Source organism: Rhinolophus ferrumequinum, chromosome 11, assembly GCF_004115265.2.
Source record: "Rhinolophus ferrumequinum isolate MPI-CBG mRhiFer1 chromosome 11, mRhiFer1_v1.p, whole genome shotgun sequence".
Classification (NCBI taxonomy): Eukaryota; Metazoa; Chordata; class Mammalia; order Chiroptera; family Rhinolophidae; genus Rhinolophus; species Rhinolophus ferrumequinum.
In genome coordinates this window covers 12,646,731-12,665,560 of record NC_046294.1, presented here as the reverse complement: position 1 = coordinate 12,665,560, position 18,830 = coordinate 12,646,731, and the positions used below count along the sequence as shown (strand labels likewise).

At 39.1% G+C, this 18,830-nt stretch overlaps 1 protein-coding gene and 1 pseudogene across 1 annotated transcript; both read left to right on the top strand.

Annotated features, from left to right (window-relative positions):
• Window positions 1–9,951: 9,951 nt before the first annotated feature.
• On the top strand, window positions 9,952–10,850 carry LOC117031298 (olfactory receptor 4C3-like; annotated as a pseudogene).
• A 4,663-nt stretch (window positions 10,851–15,513) lies between these two features.
• Window positions 15,514–16,449, top strand: LOC117030806 (olfactory receptor 5L1). The gene has a single exon (XM_033121037.1). It carries the CDS (start codon window positions 15,514–15,516, stop codon window positions 16,447–16,449), a length of 936 nt encoding a protein of 311 aa, XP_032976928.1.
• Window positions 16,450–18,830: the final 2,381 nt, after the last annotated feature.

Sequence of the window (18,830 nt, the reverse complement as noted above, 5' to 3'; positions counted from 1 at the left end):
AGGGAAATGGAAAATGCAGTGAATTCCCAGCTGCTTGTTGTTCTAAGAAACTTGTAGCACAGATGAGATTCTATAATCAATAATGATTACTTAGGCTATGCTTTGCCTCAATGTAAAAAACAATTCAAATTTCATCCTGGAGTTTAATCAGGTAAAACACTGAAATTTGGGACGCTATGCTTGGAGCTGACTTAGATAACCCTTTAAGAACACTTCTGGATCCACCATTCCATGATATTAGGATGTTAAAAAACAAACAAAGAAACAACTCCAAACCTAGTGAACTGTTTGTGTCCTCTGATCCAGCCAGTGTAAGTTTTCTATGATCTACTTTAAAAATTAAATAAAAGAAAAATGCAACAAAAATAAAAATGCTGTGGAATAATTTTACTAAAATTCTCATCACTTTCCACAAAATATTTTGTTTCTCCTGGATAACTCAAACAGGAGACATTTTTCTTGGCTAATTTTGAGCAAATAATTGGTTTTGTACTCCCACAAATTTGAACCACAACAATAAATCAGCTTAACATTTTTATTTGGGAGCATACATTTTCATTATTTGGTTAAATTGTGTACTACAATTATTCCTAATGATTGTATTTTCTATACTCTTATATTCTGCATGGGGAGCAGTATTAGGGCATTTTTCATATTTATGATCAACTTATACCCGTATCAGTACCTGATTACTCTTGAGTGGGTACACCTAGGTCCTTGGTTCCTTAAGCCACATGGAGAACTTTTTGCCCATAGTGTTGATGATGGTGATATCAGAGATGCCATTTATTATTGAACATTAATCACATCCAGGCTCTGTGCAAATGCTTCATATGCACTGTTTTCATTTACCCCTCTCTACAACCTCAGAGTATAGCAGCACTCTCATCTTTATTTTATAGATAAGAACATTGAGAAATTGTCCATGATTACACAGTAAATAAATGACGGAGGAAGGATTCAAACCCAGATCAATTTAAGTGACAATATAGTACATCAAAGCCCACAGACTCTGTAGCAAGAGTTCCTGGGTACAAGCCCGAGCTCTGTCTCTTATTAGCTGAATATGCTTCTGTAAGTTGCTAAAGGTGTGTCTCACTTTCTCCTGCAAAATGTCGATAAAGACAGTAATCTAGCTCAGGGGAATGATGTCAGGATTGAATGAATTGATACAAGTAAAGCACTTAGGATTGTGCGTGGCAAAGACTAAGTGTTACACGAGCATTTGCTCTCATTACTGCTGTCTGTGCTCTCAGCCACAGGTTCTCCTCTGGAAAGGTCCCCACCAGACTTGCAGAAGCTGTACTTGCTTTCTTGCAACAAAGCTTGGAGAGAGAAAAAAGGGGTAGCTTCCTGATCAACACAGGAATCTTCTCTCCAGTATTTCTTATATCCGGGTGTCTCTTTCTTTCTCTGACCTTTAACAAGTCTCCTTTAATTCTGATCATACTGAGCATCAGATCTTCAAAAAGTTGAGGGAGTTAGCGAATGTAAGAAGGTCTTTGTTTTCAGGAAAATGGTCCATTGGTGTGGGTGGCATGAGTGACAGTTTTTTGTTTAACCAAATCTAAGACAGAGGCATTTCCTTAATGTTTCTGTGGGGATAAAGCGTGAGTAGGAATATTCTGCCAGAAGAGGTTATAATTTATAGCTGGTTAAGACAGGACATCTGTTCTCCTTGCCCTGCGTAGATTTCTTTATGTAGCGAATAGGCAGATTAAGCAGATAATCGTTTAATGGAATCTTCCATAGATTCTCACCAAACTTTTTTGACTCTTCCCTATAGACTACAGAGGGATTAGCAGCCTTTATCCAGAAGGATTTCACAAAGCCCAGAGAAAGCAAAACCCAGAGTATGTAAAATGCATAAAGCAAGGGGCAAGAATAATTTCAGTTACTTCTTAGACATTGAGCAAGGAGAAAAATGAGGAAGTCGGGCAAGTCTCCACCTGCAACCAAGTCAGTTTCTCCCAATTCTGCTTCCACTGATTTTGCATTTGCTTCAGTTTGTGTTGCTATTGGAAACACCGACAAAGTGTAGCAAACCTCATTACAAAGTCCAAGAAGAAAGATTTAATTTAAAAGGTATGGACTGTACATGCAGTTGTTTCAGGAGATCGGAAATATTCATGTGTTTCTCAAGGGCCATCGTGTCTATGTGAAACCATGCTGAAAATTGTCAAAAATGGGCTCAAGTTGAATTAGAAAACCAGTATCTGCCAAATGTTCCATTTCTTTTGGATAATTAAATTATTGATTTTATGTAATAACTTAGATATCTAGTGCCCAGTGATGCTAAAGTTAGCAGACATACATATGCTGACATGTTGTGATTAACAGAATGAATTATTACCAAATTTTGGATCTAAAGTGTCGAGAGGGATGAAGGAAAGTGAATACGGATAAAGGACACCTTGCGATATTTTTTTTCCTCTCTGGAATTAATTCTGTTATGGTTCTGGTTCTCTCTTGACTTTACAGGCAATTCTTTTTTTTTTTTTTTTTCTTTATTTATTTTTTAATTTATTGGGGTGACAATTGTTAGTAGAATTACATAGATTTCAGTTGTGCAATTCTGTATCACATCATCCATATATCACACTGTGTGTTCACCACCCAGAGTCAGCTCCCCTTCCATCACCGTACATTTGATCCCCCTCACCCTTATCCCCCACCCCACAACCCCCTTACGCTCTGGTAACCACCAAATTACGTTCCCCAGATTAATTTTCAAACCCCGTGGCCATCCTGTGGTCACCGACTGCCCTCCAATCCCCTCACCCTCCCCCCCACCCCCCACTCCCCCCGCCCATCTAGCAACCCTCAGTTTTTCCTCATTGTCTCCCAAACAGTTTCTGATTAGTTCATTCACTTATTCTTTTCTTTAGAATCCGCAAATAAGTGAGATCATATGGAACTTATCTTTCTCTGTCTGACTTATTTCACTTAACATAATGTTCTCTAGATCCATCCATGTTGTTGCAAATGGTAAGATTTCTTTCTTCCTTATGGCTGCATAATACTCCATTGTATAAATGTACCACAGTTTCTTAATCCAGTCATCTACCGATGGGCATTTTGGTTGTTTCCATGTCTTAGCTATTGTGTATAGTGCTGCAATAAACATAGGAGTGCATAGAGATTTTTGAATTGAAGTTCTGGATTTCTCCGGATAGATACCTAGGAGTGGAATTACTGGATCATAAGGTAGTTCCATTTTCAGAATTTTGAGATACCTCCATACTGTTTTCCATAGCGGCTGCACCAGTCTGCAATCCCACCAACAGTGCACAAGCGTTCCCTTTTCTCCACATCCGCGCCAGCACTTGTTGTTTGTTGATTTATTGATGATAGCCATTCTGACTGGGGTGAGGTGGTATCTCATTGTGGTTTTTATTTGCATTTCTCTGATGGTTAGCGAGGTTGAGCATTTCTTCATATGTCTGTTTGCCATCTGTATGTCCTTTTCAGAAAAATGTCTCTTCAAGTCCTCTGCCCATTTTTTAATTGGATCATTTGTTTTTTTGGAGTTGGGTTGAGTAAGTTTTCCATAGATTTGTGATATTAATCCCTTATCAGATATATCACTGGCAAATATCTTTTCCCATTCAGTAGGATCCCTTCTTGTTTTATTGATGGTTTCCTTTGCTGTGAAAAAACTTTTTAGTTTGATATAATCCCACATGTTTATTCTTTCTCTTAGTTCCCTCGCGCGAGGGTGTATATCAGTAAAAATCTTACTCCGGGTAATGTCTGAGAAGTTTCTTCCTATATTTTCTTCTAGGTATTTTATGGTTTCAGACCTTACATTTAAGTCTTTAAGCCATTTTGAATTTATTTTTGTATATGGTGTAAGGAGGTGGTCCAACTTCATTTTTTTGCATGTGTCTGTCCAGGTTTCCCAGCACCATTTATTGAATAGACTGTCATTACTCCATCGTACATTCTTGCTTCCATTGTCGTAGATTAAATGGCCATATAGGCGTGGATTTATTTCTGGACTCTCTATTCTGTTCCATTGATCTATGTGTCTGTTTTTATGCCAGTACCATGCTGTTTTGATTACTGTAGCCTTGTAGTATAATTTGAAGTCAGGTATTGTTATACCTCCCACTTTGTTCTTATTTCTCAAGATTGCCTTTGCTATTCGGGGTCTTTTATGGTCCCATATAAATTTTAGCATTATATGTTCTATTTCTGTGAAAAACGACGTTGGCAGTTTGATAGGAATTGCATTGAATATGTATATTGCCTTAGGCAGTATGGACATTTTAACTATATTAATTCTTCCTATCCATGAACATGATATGTGTTTCCATCTATTTATATCTTCCTTCATTCCTTTCATCAGTGTCTTATAATTTTCTGAGTATAGATCTTTTACTTCTTTGGTTAAATTTATTCCCAGGTATTTTATAGTCTTTGGAGCGATTGTAAATGGGATTGTTTTTTTAATTTCTCCTTCTGATGTTTTATTATTGGTATATACAAATGCAACTGATTTCTGAATATTAATTTTGTATCCTGCCACTTTACTAAATTCATCTATCAGCTCTAATAGCTTCTTGGTGGAGTCTTTAGGGTTCTCTATATATAGTATCATATCATCTGCATACAATGATAACTTTACTTCCTCCTTACCAATCTGGATGCCTTTTATTTCTTTTTCTTGTCTGATTGCTGTGGCAAGAACTTCCAGAACTATGTTGAATAGAAGCGGAGATAATGGGCATCCTTGCCTTGTTCCTGATCTTAGGGGGAATGGTTTTAGCTTTTCCCCATTGAGTATGATGTTAGCTGTGGGTTTGTCATATATGGCCTTTATTATGTTGAGATAAGATCCCTCTATTCCCACTTTCTTAAGGGTTTTTTCATAAATGGCTGTTGAATTTTATCAAATGCTTTTTCTGCATCTATTGATATGATCATGTGATTTTTATTTTTCATTTTGTTAATGTGGTGTATCACATTAATAGATTTGCGGATGTTAAACCACCCCTGCATACCAGGGATGAATCCCACTTGATCGTGGTGAATGATCTTTTTAATGTATTGCTGAATTCTGTTTGCTAATATTTTGTTGAGGATTTTTGCATCTATGTTCATTAAAGATATCGGCCTGTAGTTTTCTTTTTTTGTGGTGTCTTTGTCTAATTTTGGGATCAGGGTGATAGTGGCTTCGTAAAAAGTGTTTGGGAGTCTTCCCTCCTTCTGGATTTTTTGGAAGAGCTTGAGGAGAATTGGTGATAATTCTTTTTTGAACGCTTTGTAAAATTCACCTGTAAAGCCATCTGGTCCAGGGCTTTTGTTTGTTGGGAGACTGTTGATTACTGATTCAATTTCCGTGGTGGTAATCAGTCTATTCAGGTTTTCTGTTTCTTCTTGAGTTAGCCTTGGAAGGTTGTACGCCTCTAGAAAATTGTCCATTTCTTCCAAATTGTCAAATTTGTTGGCATATAGTTGCTCATAGTAACTTCTTAAAACTCTTTGTATTTCTGCAGTGTCCGTTGTCACTTCTCCTCTTTCGTTTCTGATTTTATTAATTTGGGTCCTCTCTCTCTTTTTTTTAATGAGTCTGGCTAATGGTTTGTCGATTTTGTTTGTCTTCTCTAAGAACCAACTCTTGGATTCATTGATCTTTTGTATTGTTTTTCTGGTTTCTATTTCATTTATTTCTGCTCTGATCTTTATTATCTCCTTCCTTGTGTTCCCTTTGGGCTTATTTTGCTGTTCTTTTTCCAGATCCCTTAAATGTGAAGATAAACTGTTGATTAGTGATGTTTCTTGTTTCTTTAGGTAGGCCTGCAAAGCTATGAATTTCCCTCTTAGGACTGCTTTTGCGGCATCCCATAGATTTTGGGTCGTCGTGTTTTCATTTTCATTTATCTCGAAATATCTTTTGATTTCTTCCTTGATCTCCTGCTTGACCCATTCATTATTTAGTAATAAGTTATTCAGCCTCCATGAATTGGTGTGTCTTCCCGTTTTTTTCCTGTAGTTCATTTCTAATTTCATAGCATTGTGATCAGAGAAGACAATTGGTATGATTTCAATTTTCTTAAATTTATCAAGACTTGTTTTGTGGCCTAACATATGATCTATCTTGGAAAATGTTCCATGTGCGCTTGAGAAGAAGGTGTATTTTGCAGCATTGGGGTGAAATGTTCTGAAAATATCGATTAAATCCAAGTGGTCCAATGTATCATTTAAGGCTGTTGTTTCTATATTGATTTTCTGTCTGGAAGACCTGTCCCTTGTGGTCAGAGGTGTGTTGAAGTCCCCGACTATAATAGTGTTACTGTTGATCTCTGCCTTTATGTCAGTCAGTACCTGTTTTATATATTTAGGTGCTCCTATGTTGGGTGCATAGATGTTTACTAGGGTTATGTCCTCATGTCGGATCGATCCCTTTATTATTATATAGTGCCCATCTTTATCTTTTAGTATGTTCTTCATTTTAAAGTCTATTTTGTCAGAAATAAGTATTGCAACTCCAGCTTTTTTCTCGTTTCCATTTGCATGAAATATCTTACTCCAACCCTTCACTTTCAGCCTGTGTGTGTCTTTTGTTCTGAGGTGAGTCTCTTGTATACAGCATATACAAGGGTCTTGCTGTCTTATCCAGTCAGCCACCCTATGTCTTTTGATTGGAGCATTTAATCCATTTACATTTAAAGTGATTATTGATAGGTACATAGATATTGCCATTTTTAAATTTGTAGTTAGGTTGTTTTGATCTTTCTTCTATTTACAGAAGACCTTTTAGTATTTCTTGCAATGCTGGCTTGGTGGTAATAAATTCCTTTAGCTTATTTTTTTCTGGAAAGCTCTTTATCTCTCCATCAACTTTAAATGATAGCCTTGCTGGATAAAGCAATCTAGGTTGTAGGCCTTTGTTTTCCATCACTTTAAGTATCTCCTGCCACTCCCTCCTGGCCTTCAATGTTTCTGTAGAAAAATCATTTGATAGTCTTATGGGAGTTCCCTTGTATGTAACCCTCCGTCTTTCTCTTGCTGCTTTTAGGATTCTCTCTTTGTCTTTAAGCTTTGCCATTTTAACTATAATGTGTCTTGGTGTGGACCTGTTTGGGTTAATCCTGGTTGGAACTCTCTGCACTTCCTGGACTTGTATGTTGGTTTCCTTCATCAGGTTGGGGAAGTTTTCAGACATTATTACTTCAAATATGTTCTCAATCCCTTGCTTGCTCTCTTCACCTTCTGGTATTCCTATGATGCGCATGTTGTTGCGCTTGATGTTATCCCAGAGGTCTCTTAGGCCATCTTCATTGTTTTTTATTCTTTTTTCTTTTTGTTGTTCCGTTTGGGTGATCTCTGCTACCTTGTCTTCTAAGTCGCTGATTCGATCCTCTGCTTCATCTAGCCTGCTGGTAATTCCTTCAAGTGAGTTCTTAATTTCGGTAATTGTGTTCTTTAGTTCCAACTGGTTTTTCGTTATGATTTCTACATCCTTCTTTATGTTTTCTCTAAGCTCGTTTGTTATGATTTCTACATCCTTCTTTATGTCTTCTCTAAGCTCCTTAAACATTCTTATCACCAGTGTTCTGAACTCTGTCTCTGAGAGGTTGGTTACGTCTGCTTCATTTGGTTCCAGTTGTGGAAGCTTCTTCTGTTCTTTTATTTGGGACGTGTATCTTTGTTTCCCCATTCTGGCTGACTGTGTTTATTTTGATATATTAGGTAGATCCCCTAGAGTTCTTAGTTCTTGCTAGGTTATCTTATGTAGTATGTGTCCTTTATATTTGACTCGCACCACGTCGTCCTCCTCTGCTTGTGCTCCAAAGGTGAGTCTTGTGTTGTGTACACTGTCCCGTTCAAGAAGATCTTTAATTGCTTCCCGCTAATGAGCAGGTGGGGTCAACTCCTGGGCTGACCTGCCGTGAGACTTGGCTCTGCCCCCCGCAGGGCACTCTGCTGCGTGAGGGTTGACCACCCCAATGTGATTTGGCCTCTATGGGCTCCAGAGCCTGCCGAGAACCCCCTCTAGGTGTGTGACCTGCAGGTCAAACCCGGCTGCACTCCGATTTGGTCTGGAGTTGGCCCCCAGATATGCCGAGTCCCGTGCCACCCAAGCTGGGCCCCGGCAGGGAAGTCCCAGAACAAGGCAAATCACCAAGCACAGCAGCAACGACAACAGCAAAGAGGAAAAAAAAAAAAAAAAAAAAAAAAAAAAAAAAAAAAAAAAAAAAAAACAGCCGATAACCCCCGCTCGACACAGGCAAAGATATCAAAGATACAAGACAAAGCAAAACAAAACCAAGCAAAGCAAAACAAAAAGCAGCGACCGTCTCGGCCTGAGCCCATCAAGCAATGACCAGGTTGTCCTCTGCTGTACCAAAGAGCCCCCTGCTTATTGCGCAGGCAGAGCCGGTCACCTGGTGCTCAGAGAGACTTTGGGACTGCAGACTTAAAAGCGTGGGCCTGAGGGGTCTGGATGATAGTCTCCACAAAGTCAGTGCAGCTTCTGCCCTTGTCCGCACGTACGCACACCGAGAGGAGCACCACCAGTCCTTTGTCCAGAGCTCGTGAGTCCTAGGGCACTCCTTCAGTGTGTGTGTATGGGTGCGGGCGGGAGATTTCTGATCTGCTGACCGTGCCTCACAAGCTGGGCCCCGGCAGGGCAGTTTCAGAACAAAGCAAATCACCAAGCACAACAACAACAACAACAACAAAGAAAAATATCAAATACGTTCACATGCAAAACCACCTGATAACCCCACTCGACAGAGGCAAAGATATCAAAGATATAAAGACAAAGCAAAACAAGACAAAACAAAGCAATACAAAAAGCAGCGACAGTCTCGGCCTAAGCCCACCAAGCAATGTCCAGGTTGTTCTCTGCTGTACCAAGGAGCCCCCTGCTTATTGCGCAGGCAGAGCCGGTCACCTGGTGCCCAGAGAGACTTTGGGACTGCAGACTTAAAAGCGTGGGCCTGAGGGGTCTGGATGATAGTTTTTACAATATCAGTGCAGTTTCTGCCCTTGCCTGCACAAATGCACACTGAGAGTGGCACCACCAGATACGTGACCAAGACTCTTGAGTCTTAAGGCACCTCTTCAGTGTGTGTGTGTGAGTGCGGGCAGGAGATTTCTGATCTGCTGAAAGCCCAGAGCTGTGCCTGCCTCACTGCTGATCTCCGGGTGTGTCTCGGCCGCTGCACCCACCCCACCCTAGGCAAGCCAGGAAGGGTGGGGGCTGGAGATGGAGGGGTCTTCACTCTCCCAGCCCAGCCGTGCGTCGCCCTCTTCCCGCAGGCCAGAAAAGGTGGTGGCTGGGGGTGGAGGCGTCTCTTCTCTCCTAGCGCAGCCAAAATCACGCACACTGCCCAATCTGTCTGGGTCAGGGCTGCCCGTCAGGCTTCCCAAAGCGTGAGCCTTAGATACCACTTCTCGGTTCAGGGGCCGGTTTAAGTCTCTGGAAGGGCGGGGTAGGATTGGGAGAGCAGGGCGGGGGGGAGGGGCCCAGGTATGGAGACTGCGCCCCCCGACCGCTGCAGGGCGCGCCGCCTTCCCGGCGGGAGAAATCAGCCGTGGGAGCAGGGAAAGGGCCTACCCCCGGTCTCTGCGCTCTCCGCTCCGCCTGGGATCCCGTGCTTGCCCGGCTCCGTGGTTTTCGGTTTTCGCCCCCGCCAGCTGAGGCTCCGCTGGGGACTGGGCTCTCCCGCCGCTGCCGGCCGGGCGCTCCCACGCCGCTTCTCCTCCTCCTCTCCTTGCTCCGTCCAGTTAGCTTACCCCCAAGAATTTCTTAGCTTCAAGCAATCCACGAATCTCTCCACTATATTGTGTGGTGAGCGAAAATTTCCTCGATGGGTTATAGTTCCCGTTTGCAACAAGATCCGGAGGAGAACTCAGAAAGTGCGCCCTGCTGCCGCCATTCCTATGACGTCACCTCTACAGGCAATTCTTTACCTGCATTCTCAGTGTCCCTCAATTATGGCAATACCACACAATATCATAGACTTTTTCCTGCTGGGACTCTCACAGAACCCACAAATACAGAGAGTTCTCTTTGTGGTCTTTTTTTATATCTATGTGGTCAGGGTTTGTGGCAACACGCTCGTTTTGGTCACCATTACCTCCAGTCCTACGCTGGCCTCCCCCATGTATTTTTTACTGGCCAACCTGTCCTTTATCGATACCTGTTATTCATCTTTTGCCCCTAAACTCATTGCTGACTCCTTGTATGAGGGGAGAACCATCTCTGATGAGGGCTTCATGGCTCAGCTCTTTGGAACCCATTTTTTGGGAGGCGTGGAGATCATCCTGCTGACGTGATGGCCTATGATCACTATGGCCGTCTGCAAGCCCTTTCTCTACACAATTATCATGACCAGGCATCTTTGTGCCATGCTGGTGGGGGTGACTTGGCTGGGCAGCTTCCTGCATTCATTGGTTCAGCTCCTCCTGGTTCTTCAGTTGCCCTTCTGTGGGCCCAGTGTAATCAATCACTTTGTCTGTGACTTGTACCCCTTGCTGGAACTCGCCTGCACCAACACATACGTCACCTGTCTGCTGGTCGCTGCCAACTGTGGAGTCATCTGCCTGTTGAACTTCCTCATGTTGGCGCCTCCTGCATTGTCATTCTGTGCTCCCTGAGGTCACACAGTGCAGAAGGGAGACGCAAAGCCCTCTCCATCTGTGGAGCCCACTTCACGGTTGTTGTCCTGTTCTTTGTGCCCTGTGTATTTACTTATATGCGTCCTTTGTCCACTTAATCTGTAGACAAAAGCATGGCCGTGTTTAGTGGTATTCTGACACCTATGTTGAATCCACTCATTTATACCCTGAGAAATGAAGAGGTAAAAAATACCATGAAAAAGCTCTGTACCTAGTAAGAAATTGCCAATGGATAATGAATGTAAAGCAGGAAACAAAAATGACTTTATTTCTGTAAGTGGAACCAACCAGAACTTGTTTTTTCATTGTCGTATATCATCTTATTCCATCTTACCCATATGTTCATCATCATAGACTTTTGTGGCTTACTTAGCCTTTTCACTTGAATTGCATAATTTGATTATGAAACAAGTATACAAAATATATTTGGCATGAATCATTATTATCCCTGTTTTAGAAACGAAGAAACGGTGTCTCCTAATGTGGTTAATTGATTAATCAAGGTTGTCTAGCTTTCAAGTGTCTAAACCAAAACTCAACATCAGTTATTTTTGATCCATCATGAGATCTTTATTTAAAAAAGAATCTGTGTTGATATTATTTGAGTCTGCATGATAATTACTTGAGTTTTATAAATATGAGTCAAATTACAACTTAAGGCAAATAACTGCATGGTTAGCTCTATATAACAGTCTGTGTGCATCTAGGCCTGGCTTCTATTCCTTCTTGTCACCCTTTATGACATCAGCAGTATAGCAGCTACACTATTGGAGAGAGGAAAGATCTTGGTTCTGGAGCAAGGTCAACTTGAATTTGAGTCTTATTTCCTATGTTTACTCATGGCATGACCTTGAGTAAGTGACCGAACCTGAATAGAAGACTCTGAGCCTTGTCTTTTTTTTTTTTTAACTTTTTATTTCAGTTGCTCCATATGGTTTTATACATGTAAGGTGTGTGCTGGGCCGTAATATAAACTATATTTCTTCCTGGGGAGTGATCCAACATGTTTGAAAGCCACTGCTCTTATACCACAGTAAATTGCGCAATGAAAGTGTCTGATGCTTGTCTTTAAAATAAATAATGATGTCTTTGAGGCCTGGGGTCATTTACCCTTTTCTCTTTCAGTATCACTGGCATATTATAAGTTAGTTCCTTTTTCTTTTTATTAGATGGCTGTATGTACAAATACTGGTGAATAAATTATATATATGTGGAGCTTAATACATGAACTTAGAGCACTACTTTGATCTTCAAGATCTGTGAATTGGCTCAAAATTGTCCCACGGGGTCTTGAGTGTTTTATCAGACAGGGCCACTTAGGAAAGAATTCCTCAGTGGAATTTAATACTTGGAAGGTTAGATTTTGGAAGCCTGAAAGCCTGCAAAGGGGATACTGGGTGTTAATTTAAGGATTATTAACTGTAGGGAGCAGCCATTACTCTTGATGTTGGGGGACAGTGTATATGAGGGGGTGCTCTGTGCCTAATACCATTGGCGGGATCACAGTGAAATAGCTGAGGGACCTGAGGCAGGTCTTCCCACTACCTTAGTGTGATTAGTGTTATCAGAGAGTGGTTATGCCCCACAGGGACCAGGACATGGTAGAAACTTAGTAAATATTTGTTGATGGAAGACCAATGTTGCATGACGTCACTGATATGTGTAATCAAAACAGTCAGACTCATGGAAGCAGGAAGTAGAATGTGCTTGCCAGGGGCTGGAGGAGGGGGAAATGGAGAAATGCTGGTCTTTGGGTAAAAAATTCAGTTAAGGAAGATGAATACTTTTTTAAGATAAAATGTACAACAATGTGACTATAGTTAACAATATTATATTGTATATTAAAGTGTATTTTGAAAGTAAAACTGAAGTATCACACCCTTAAAAAAAAAGGTAAAATGGTAACTGTGTGAAGTGATGGATATGTTAACTAGCTTGATAAGGGTGACTACTTCAAAATGTATATGTATATCAGAACATTAGTTATATACCTCAAATATATACAATTTTTATTTGTTAACTATACTTCAGTAAATCTACAAAACTAATTAAAAGAATAAAACAATGTGTAAAAACAGAAGCATTTGTTGAGTAAATAAAGATAACTTTTGCTATGACTGTTACACCAAAAGTTTTGGAGTCATGGGAATGATCATGGAGCATGCGGAGAAGTCATTTAAATTTTTGGTTTATTTTCATATGAAATGATTTTAAATATGGTGTTGATTTTCTTCAGGATTTCCAAGAAACTAGAATTACATCAGAAAACAATAATTAATTTTAATTGCTTGTTTTGAGGCCTCACTAAGAAGGAAGCTATTTCCTCTTGGGTCCTCTTCGCACAGGGATTGGAAGTAGACATAAGAGTCTCAGCATGTCCTTCAAAGGCATCCTCCAGAGGCAGAAGGGGGCTGTCTTTTCTACTGGCAGGTTTGTTTGCAGATCTGAGAAAACAGGGGTATCCTTTCTATGAACGGTATTTAGAAAGTGCCTTAGATTCAGTCAGTTTTTCATGGGAATAATGATTTGGGGGAAATTTTGAGCCACTGAGAACAATTAATTATCTGGAACAGGAAGTGCTCACTTTCTAGAGTTTTGAGTAGAGGGCCTGGCTACTGAGCTCCTGCATAGCAGCGTCCCCACAGCTGTTTCCTGGGAGTGGGAGAAAGAAGGACCCTGAGAGTTTTTAGTATATATCTCTCTGCCATTGTGAATGTTTGGAAGAGTCCTGCAAGGGAGAATAGGCGGGTACTTAAATAAATTTGAATTGAAAGGAAGAAAAGGAACTTCTGGAGAAATCTAATAAATAGAGCTATCTCTTAATAAGATTTTAGACCATGGAAAAAATATTCTGGCTCACAAGGGCAAAAATAAAGAATTTCCTGGAAGAAATTATTAGGAAGAAAATTTTACATACCAGATTTCCTAGTTTCAAAGATAATACAAATTGTTGAACCCTTGTGATAACATCGTTTGAGAGATAAGCAAACATGTTTAATTTGTACATTAGTTTTAAGTCAAACAGAAGAAATATAAAAATCTACATAATCAGGGAAATAAGGCAGTAGTTGTTAACGACCGTTGATTATGCACCCCTAAAGTGCCCCACACCTCCACTGTCTCAAGGGGACACTGAAAATGTCCAGAGACTTTTTAAAAATTTTTATTAAATTTCTTGGGGTGACACTGGTTAGTAAATCCATATAGGTTTCAAGAGTACATTTCGATAATACATCATCTATATATCACATTTTGTATTCACCACTCAGAGTCAGTTCTTCCATCACCATATATTTGACCCCATTTACCCTCCTCTACCACCCTTCTTGCCCCTTGTTTTGGGTTTACCATAAAGTAGTTTCTTATTATAAGCCTAGACCATTAGGAAGACAATTTTCCAAGTAGATTTTCCTGTTTTAATTTTGAAGTGAGCCAATAATTAGGGATTTTTTTGGTCAGGTAATGAGAAAACCATGACTACTGGAAGGTAATTTGTTTCACTACTTTAAAATTAGTTCAAGATATGCTGATAATACCAGGTTATGCCTCTAGTCCAGAGTCTCTTCACTCAGTTTTCTTTACACATATGTGTATGACATCATGGGTATATTCTTCCTGATCTGGGAGGAAGGGCAGAGAATAAAATCTCTCAACTTTCATATACCTTTTGTTTAAAGACAGGCCTGAATGGTAGATCCCCTTAGATAGAATAAACAACATAACCACTTCCCCCAGGCAACTACATGAGAGAAGCTGGGAAGGTTTTCACTTACCTCTTTTTCAGTCTGGGTAAAGGATTTATCTTTGTATGATTGTAGCCAAATCAAAGTATTAACATATGATATTTCTACGATACGTATTCATACTTCGAAGGATACATTTTATTAAAATCTACATATATAGAGCAAGTGTAATAGACATTTTTTTTAAAAAAATAACCATCTCCATGTCATTTTAAATAATGAAACTTTCTGCCAGTATATGTTGTACCATAGTTTAACAATTGCTCTCTTTTTTTACAATTAATTATTCCCATTTGTGAATATAATAAACAATGCTGCAATGTAACTTTGGGTATAGTTTTTCACGATTGGTAATTGTAAGTAAACAATTCTTATGAGAGCTTACTCTGAATAAAATTTCTCAATATCAAACAGCTTTTATTGTAGTCAGGGTTAAGCCTTTGATATATGTTTCCTACTTGCTGTCTAGAAAAATTTATACAAGAGTTATATCTTTCTGAGTCACTATTGATATTGATCAATATTATTATAATTAACTAAATCACTTTGTTAATTTGACATGTAAAAATGCTGATGTATTTCAGTAAATATTTTAAATTCCTGTTTTCGCTCAGAAGAATTCCAAATTTAGAGAGTACTCATGATCCACTCATCTCACAGAAATTTTCAAACTCCCCAACAAGGGAATTTCACAGTTCCTCATATGATGCGAATTTAAGCTAATGATAGACTGACATAAAAAAAAAAAATCAGTGTATGTTATATGGGATCACAATAGCTTTTATCCTACATAACTTACTACATTTTTCAGGGAACAGGAATTGATCTTATATGTCTTAAAATACATCACCTGATCTAATGTATACATCACCTAATTTAATTAATCAACTCAATTTATTGTGGTGGATAACAGTTGGGAATCATACAGATTTTGCTGATACTTTAAATTTACTCACTGGGATGCACTAAGACACTTAACATTTAGAATTATTTGACAATTGGGTTTCAAATACACTGTGTTTGACATCAGTGTTATATTTTCTTAAGTTAATGCAAATGTATGTTTTCTCTTTTATTCCCATTTCAGAAGAAACACAAAACTTATTTGGTTTTCCAAACCTGACATGTGGTGGAAATGGGGCAGGACAACTGTACCATTGTGACAGAATTCATTCTTTGTGGATTATCAGATGTCCCTGAGCTGAGAGTCTTTCTCTTCCTGCTCTTCCTTCTCATCTATGGAGTCACGTTTCTGGCCAACCTGGGCATGATTGCACTGATTCGAGTCAGCTCTAGACTTCACACTCCCATGTACTTTTTCCTCAGCCACCTGTCCTTTGTAGATTTTTGCTACTCCACGGTTATCGTGCCAAAGATGCTGTACAATATCTTAAAAAAGGAAAACACCATCTCCTTCCTGGGATGCATGGTGCAATTCTACTTGTTTTGCACATTTGCAATCACTGACCTATTCCTGCTGGCTGTGATGGCCTATGACCGCTTTGTGGCCATCTGTAACCCCCTGCTCTACATGGTCTCCATGTCCCAGAAATTCCGTATGGTACTGGTGTCTGGCTGCTACCTGTGTGGGACTGTGTGTTCTCTCACTCACTTGTGTTTAGCTCTTGAAATTCCATCCTATAGATCCAATGTGATTAACCACTTCTTTTGTGATCTGCCCCCAATCTTTAATCTTGCCTGCTGTGATGTCTCTATTAATGAACTCATGGTATTCATTGTGGCCACTTCCAATGAGGTCATCACCAGCACGATCATCCTCACCTCCTACTTGTTTATTCTCATCACCATCCTGAAGATGCGCTCTGCAGAGGGAAGGCGCAAAGCCTTTTCCACCTGTGCCTCTCACCTCACAGCCATCGTTGTCCTCCAGGGAACAGTCCTTTCCACTTATTGCCGGCCTGGTTCTGGCAAAAGTGTGGATACTGACAAAGTGGCCTCAGTGTTCTATACCGTAGTGATTCCCATGTTGAACCCCCTGATCTACAGCTTGAGGAACAGGGACGTGAAAGAAGCTCTCAGAAAAATGTTGGGTTCTAAAATGTTTTCCTAGAGAATATTTTCATAGCAGAACTCAGGGTCCCAATGTGGAGGCTGGTGGAGGGGTGAATGGGTGGGCTGCAGGCTTGGAGTGGAGAGAACAGCCAGGTGGTAGGTTATTGTGAGTGAGTCGTTTTCATTCACTTATGTTTGTTCCTTTGAATTGAGAAGGGTAAGACTGATTGTGTTTCAAATTTGAAGCCTACCTTATAGTTTTTTTTCAACTAAATTGTTTTGAATGGGTATGGCTAATGGACTGTTAAGACATACACATTTAGTTTGCTATAAATCGTTAATAACCTTGAAGAAGAACTCATGAGAATCACACTTTCTTGTCTATTGTGGAAGCTATGATCATTTCAAAATTGAATTACTATTATTTTACAGTGAAGAACACACCTGTGCCATTTTATGCACAGAATAAGAATCCCAGATGTCTATCTATCTATCTATCTATCTATCGATCGATCGATCGATCGATCGATAGATAGATATACATGTGTGTTTTATATATATATATATATCTCCTGCTTGTTGTTCATTACTTGCTTCCTTTATTAGTTTTTGTTGTCATTGCAGTGTCCAGTGTTTTTGGAAATTGAGATACTGTCAGATTCAAAAATGGAGACATTAATAGTAATTCTTTCACAGAAATCTCAGGAAAATTAAATTACCTGTCATGTGCAAAGAGCATAGGTTTATTTGTGGCATTTAATTAGCTCTGTCTCTTGTGTTGCTCTGTCTCTCTGTTTCTGTGTGCATGCGTGTTATATGTGTATTAAGTGTCTGCATACATTTGATAACCAGTGTTAACAGTGGCAGCATTTCTGACTTAGTCCTTTTTTCTCACTTTATCTATTACTTCTTGTTACCCTGGTTAATTTACAATTTGTATTAATTATATTCTTTCTGTGATTTATTGGTGGATTTCTAGCCTCTGTTTAATTTCTTTGTTGTGATTTGCTCTTGATGAAATGACCTTTTTTCATCCTTCCTCTGTCTGTCTGAACCACATTTCCTCACTGAATTTAGATTCATATGCACCACTGATGATTTGTTTGTACTTTCATCATGTTTATGCCAATTTCCATGTTACATTCACTTCTTCAATGAAGCTTCTGTCCTTGTTACTATAACAATATTAGCACTAAGCATGAGTTTATGAAAACCATAATTGGTGACTTGACCCTGATTTCATTATTCGAGAAGTACTTTAAACTTCTTTATTCCTCAGTTTCCTCAGTTTTAAACACTGAATAATACTGACAACCTCTCAACATTACATTCATACTAATTTTTGACAACATAGAAGCACTCAGTGGGACCCGGAAGTTACTTAGCTAATGTGTGTTGAATTGAATGAAATTGACTTAAATGTTGCTATATGCAGACAATTTATGAGAGATAAATTATTAATAATAGTAATAGTAAAGATTAATAGTAGTAAATCAGTAAGTGTCTTGAGTGAAGCAAATAGAATTAGGTGCACAGCTGAAGGGATTACCTTCAGAGAGTAGGGGCACATTTTTCCTAAAAAGAAAGAAGGAGAGGGAATCACTAATGAATTCAAATGCTTATACAATGACTCAGGAAAGTTGAGCGTATCCTTGTTTGCTATTCCATATTTTTCTCCACAAAATAGAAATAAGTTTCGGACAGTGAAAAGAAGGTTATAAAATGAGACCTCAAAGGAAATGTGAAGGTTTTCAACAGCTATTAAATAAGGGAAACAGCTGTGTATAATATGAAAAGCGAAAGAACAATTATATGTAATTATATGTATAATATATATCATATAGACACATATATAACTTAATATTGTAACTTTTACACAAATATAAAATGAACATGTGTCAATTATTTTACTTCATTCATTCATTAATCTGTTCTCAAGTGTATAAAAGTTAATTCAAAGAAGTATAGATCAAGAATTCGCAAATAAATAAATACAGAACTGGCTTTTTCATGGTGGCGAGGGAAATCAATTGTCTCTACACTGGACAAAATGTGCATGTCTATAGACGACTGTCACTTCAGTTGCTATAAATTGTCTAAAACTTACAGATACGTAAATTAGGACAAAGACAAGGAAAGGCAGGAAAACTCAGAGAGGTAGGTAGGTGAGCCTTTTTCAACATCCTTTACAATTGTTCACTACTGATGGCATGGAAACATTCATGGATATCATTATCATGTTACCTGGATTGAATTTAATAAATTTATAAGCATGAAGATTTCTCTAGTTGTGTTGCATAGTTTGGATTCCAGATAAAATAATAGTTGTCTGGATTGACTCATAATTGCTGTTGCCGACTTTAGAACAGTAAAGTCACAAGACGGTGAGGCTATCTGGAGACTGGAGATGGAAATTCACTTAACACACAATTTGATAAG

Coding starts and splice junctions, on each gene's coding strand:
- LOC117030806 (XM_033121037.1), top strand. CDS start 15,514: ATGGGGCAGGACAACTGTACCATTGTGACAGAATTCATTCTTTGTGGA.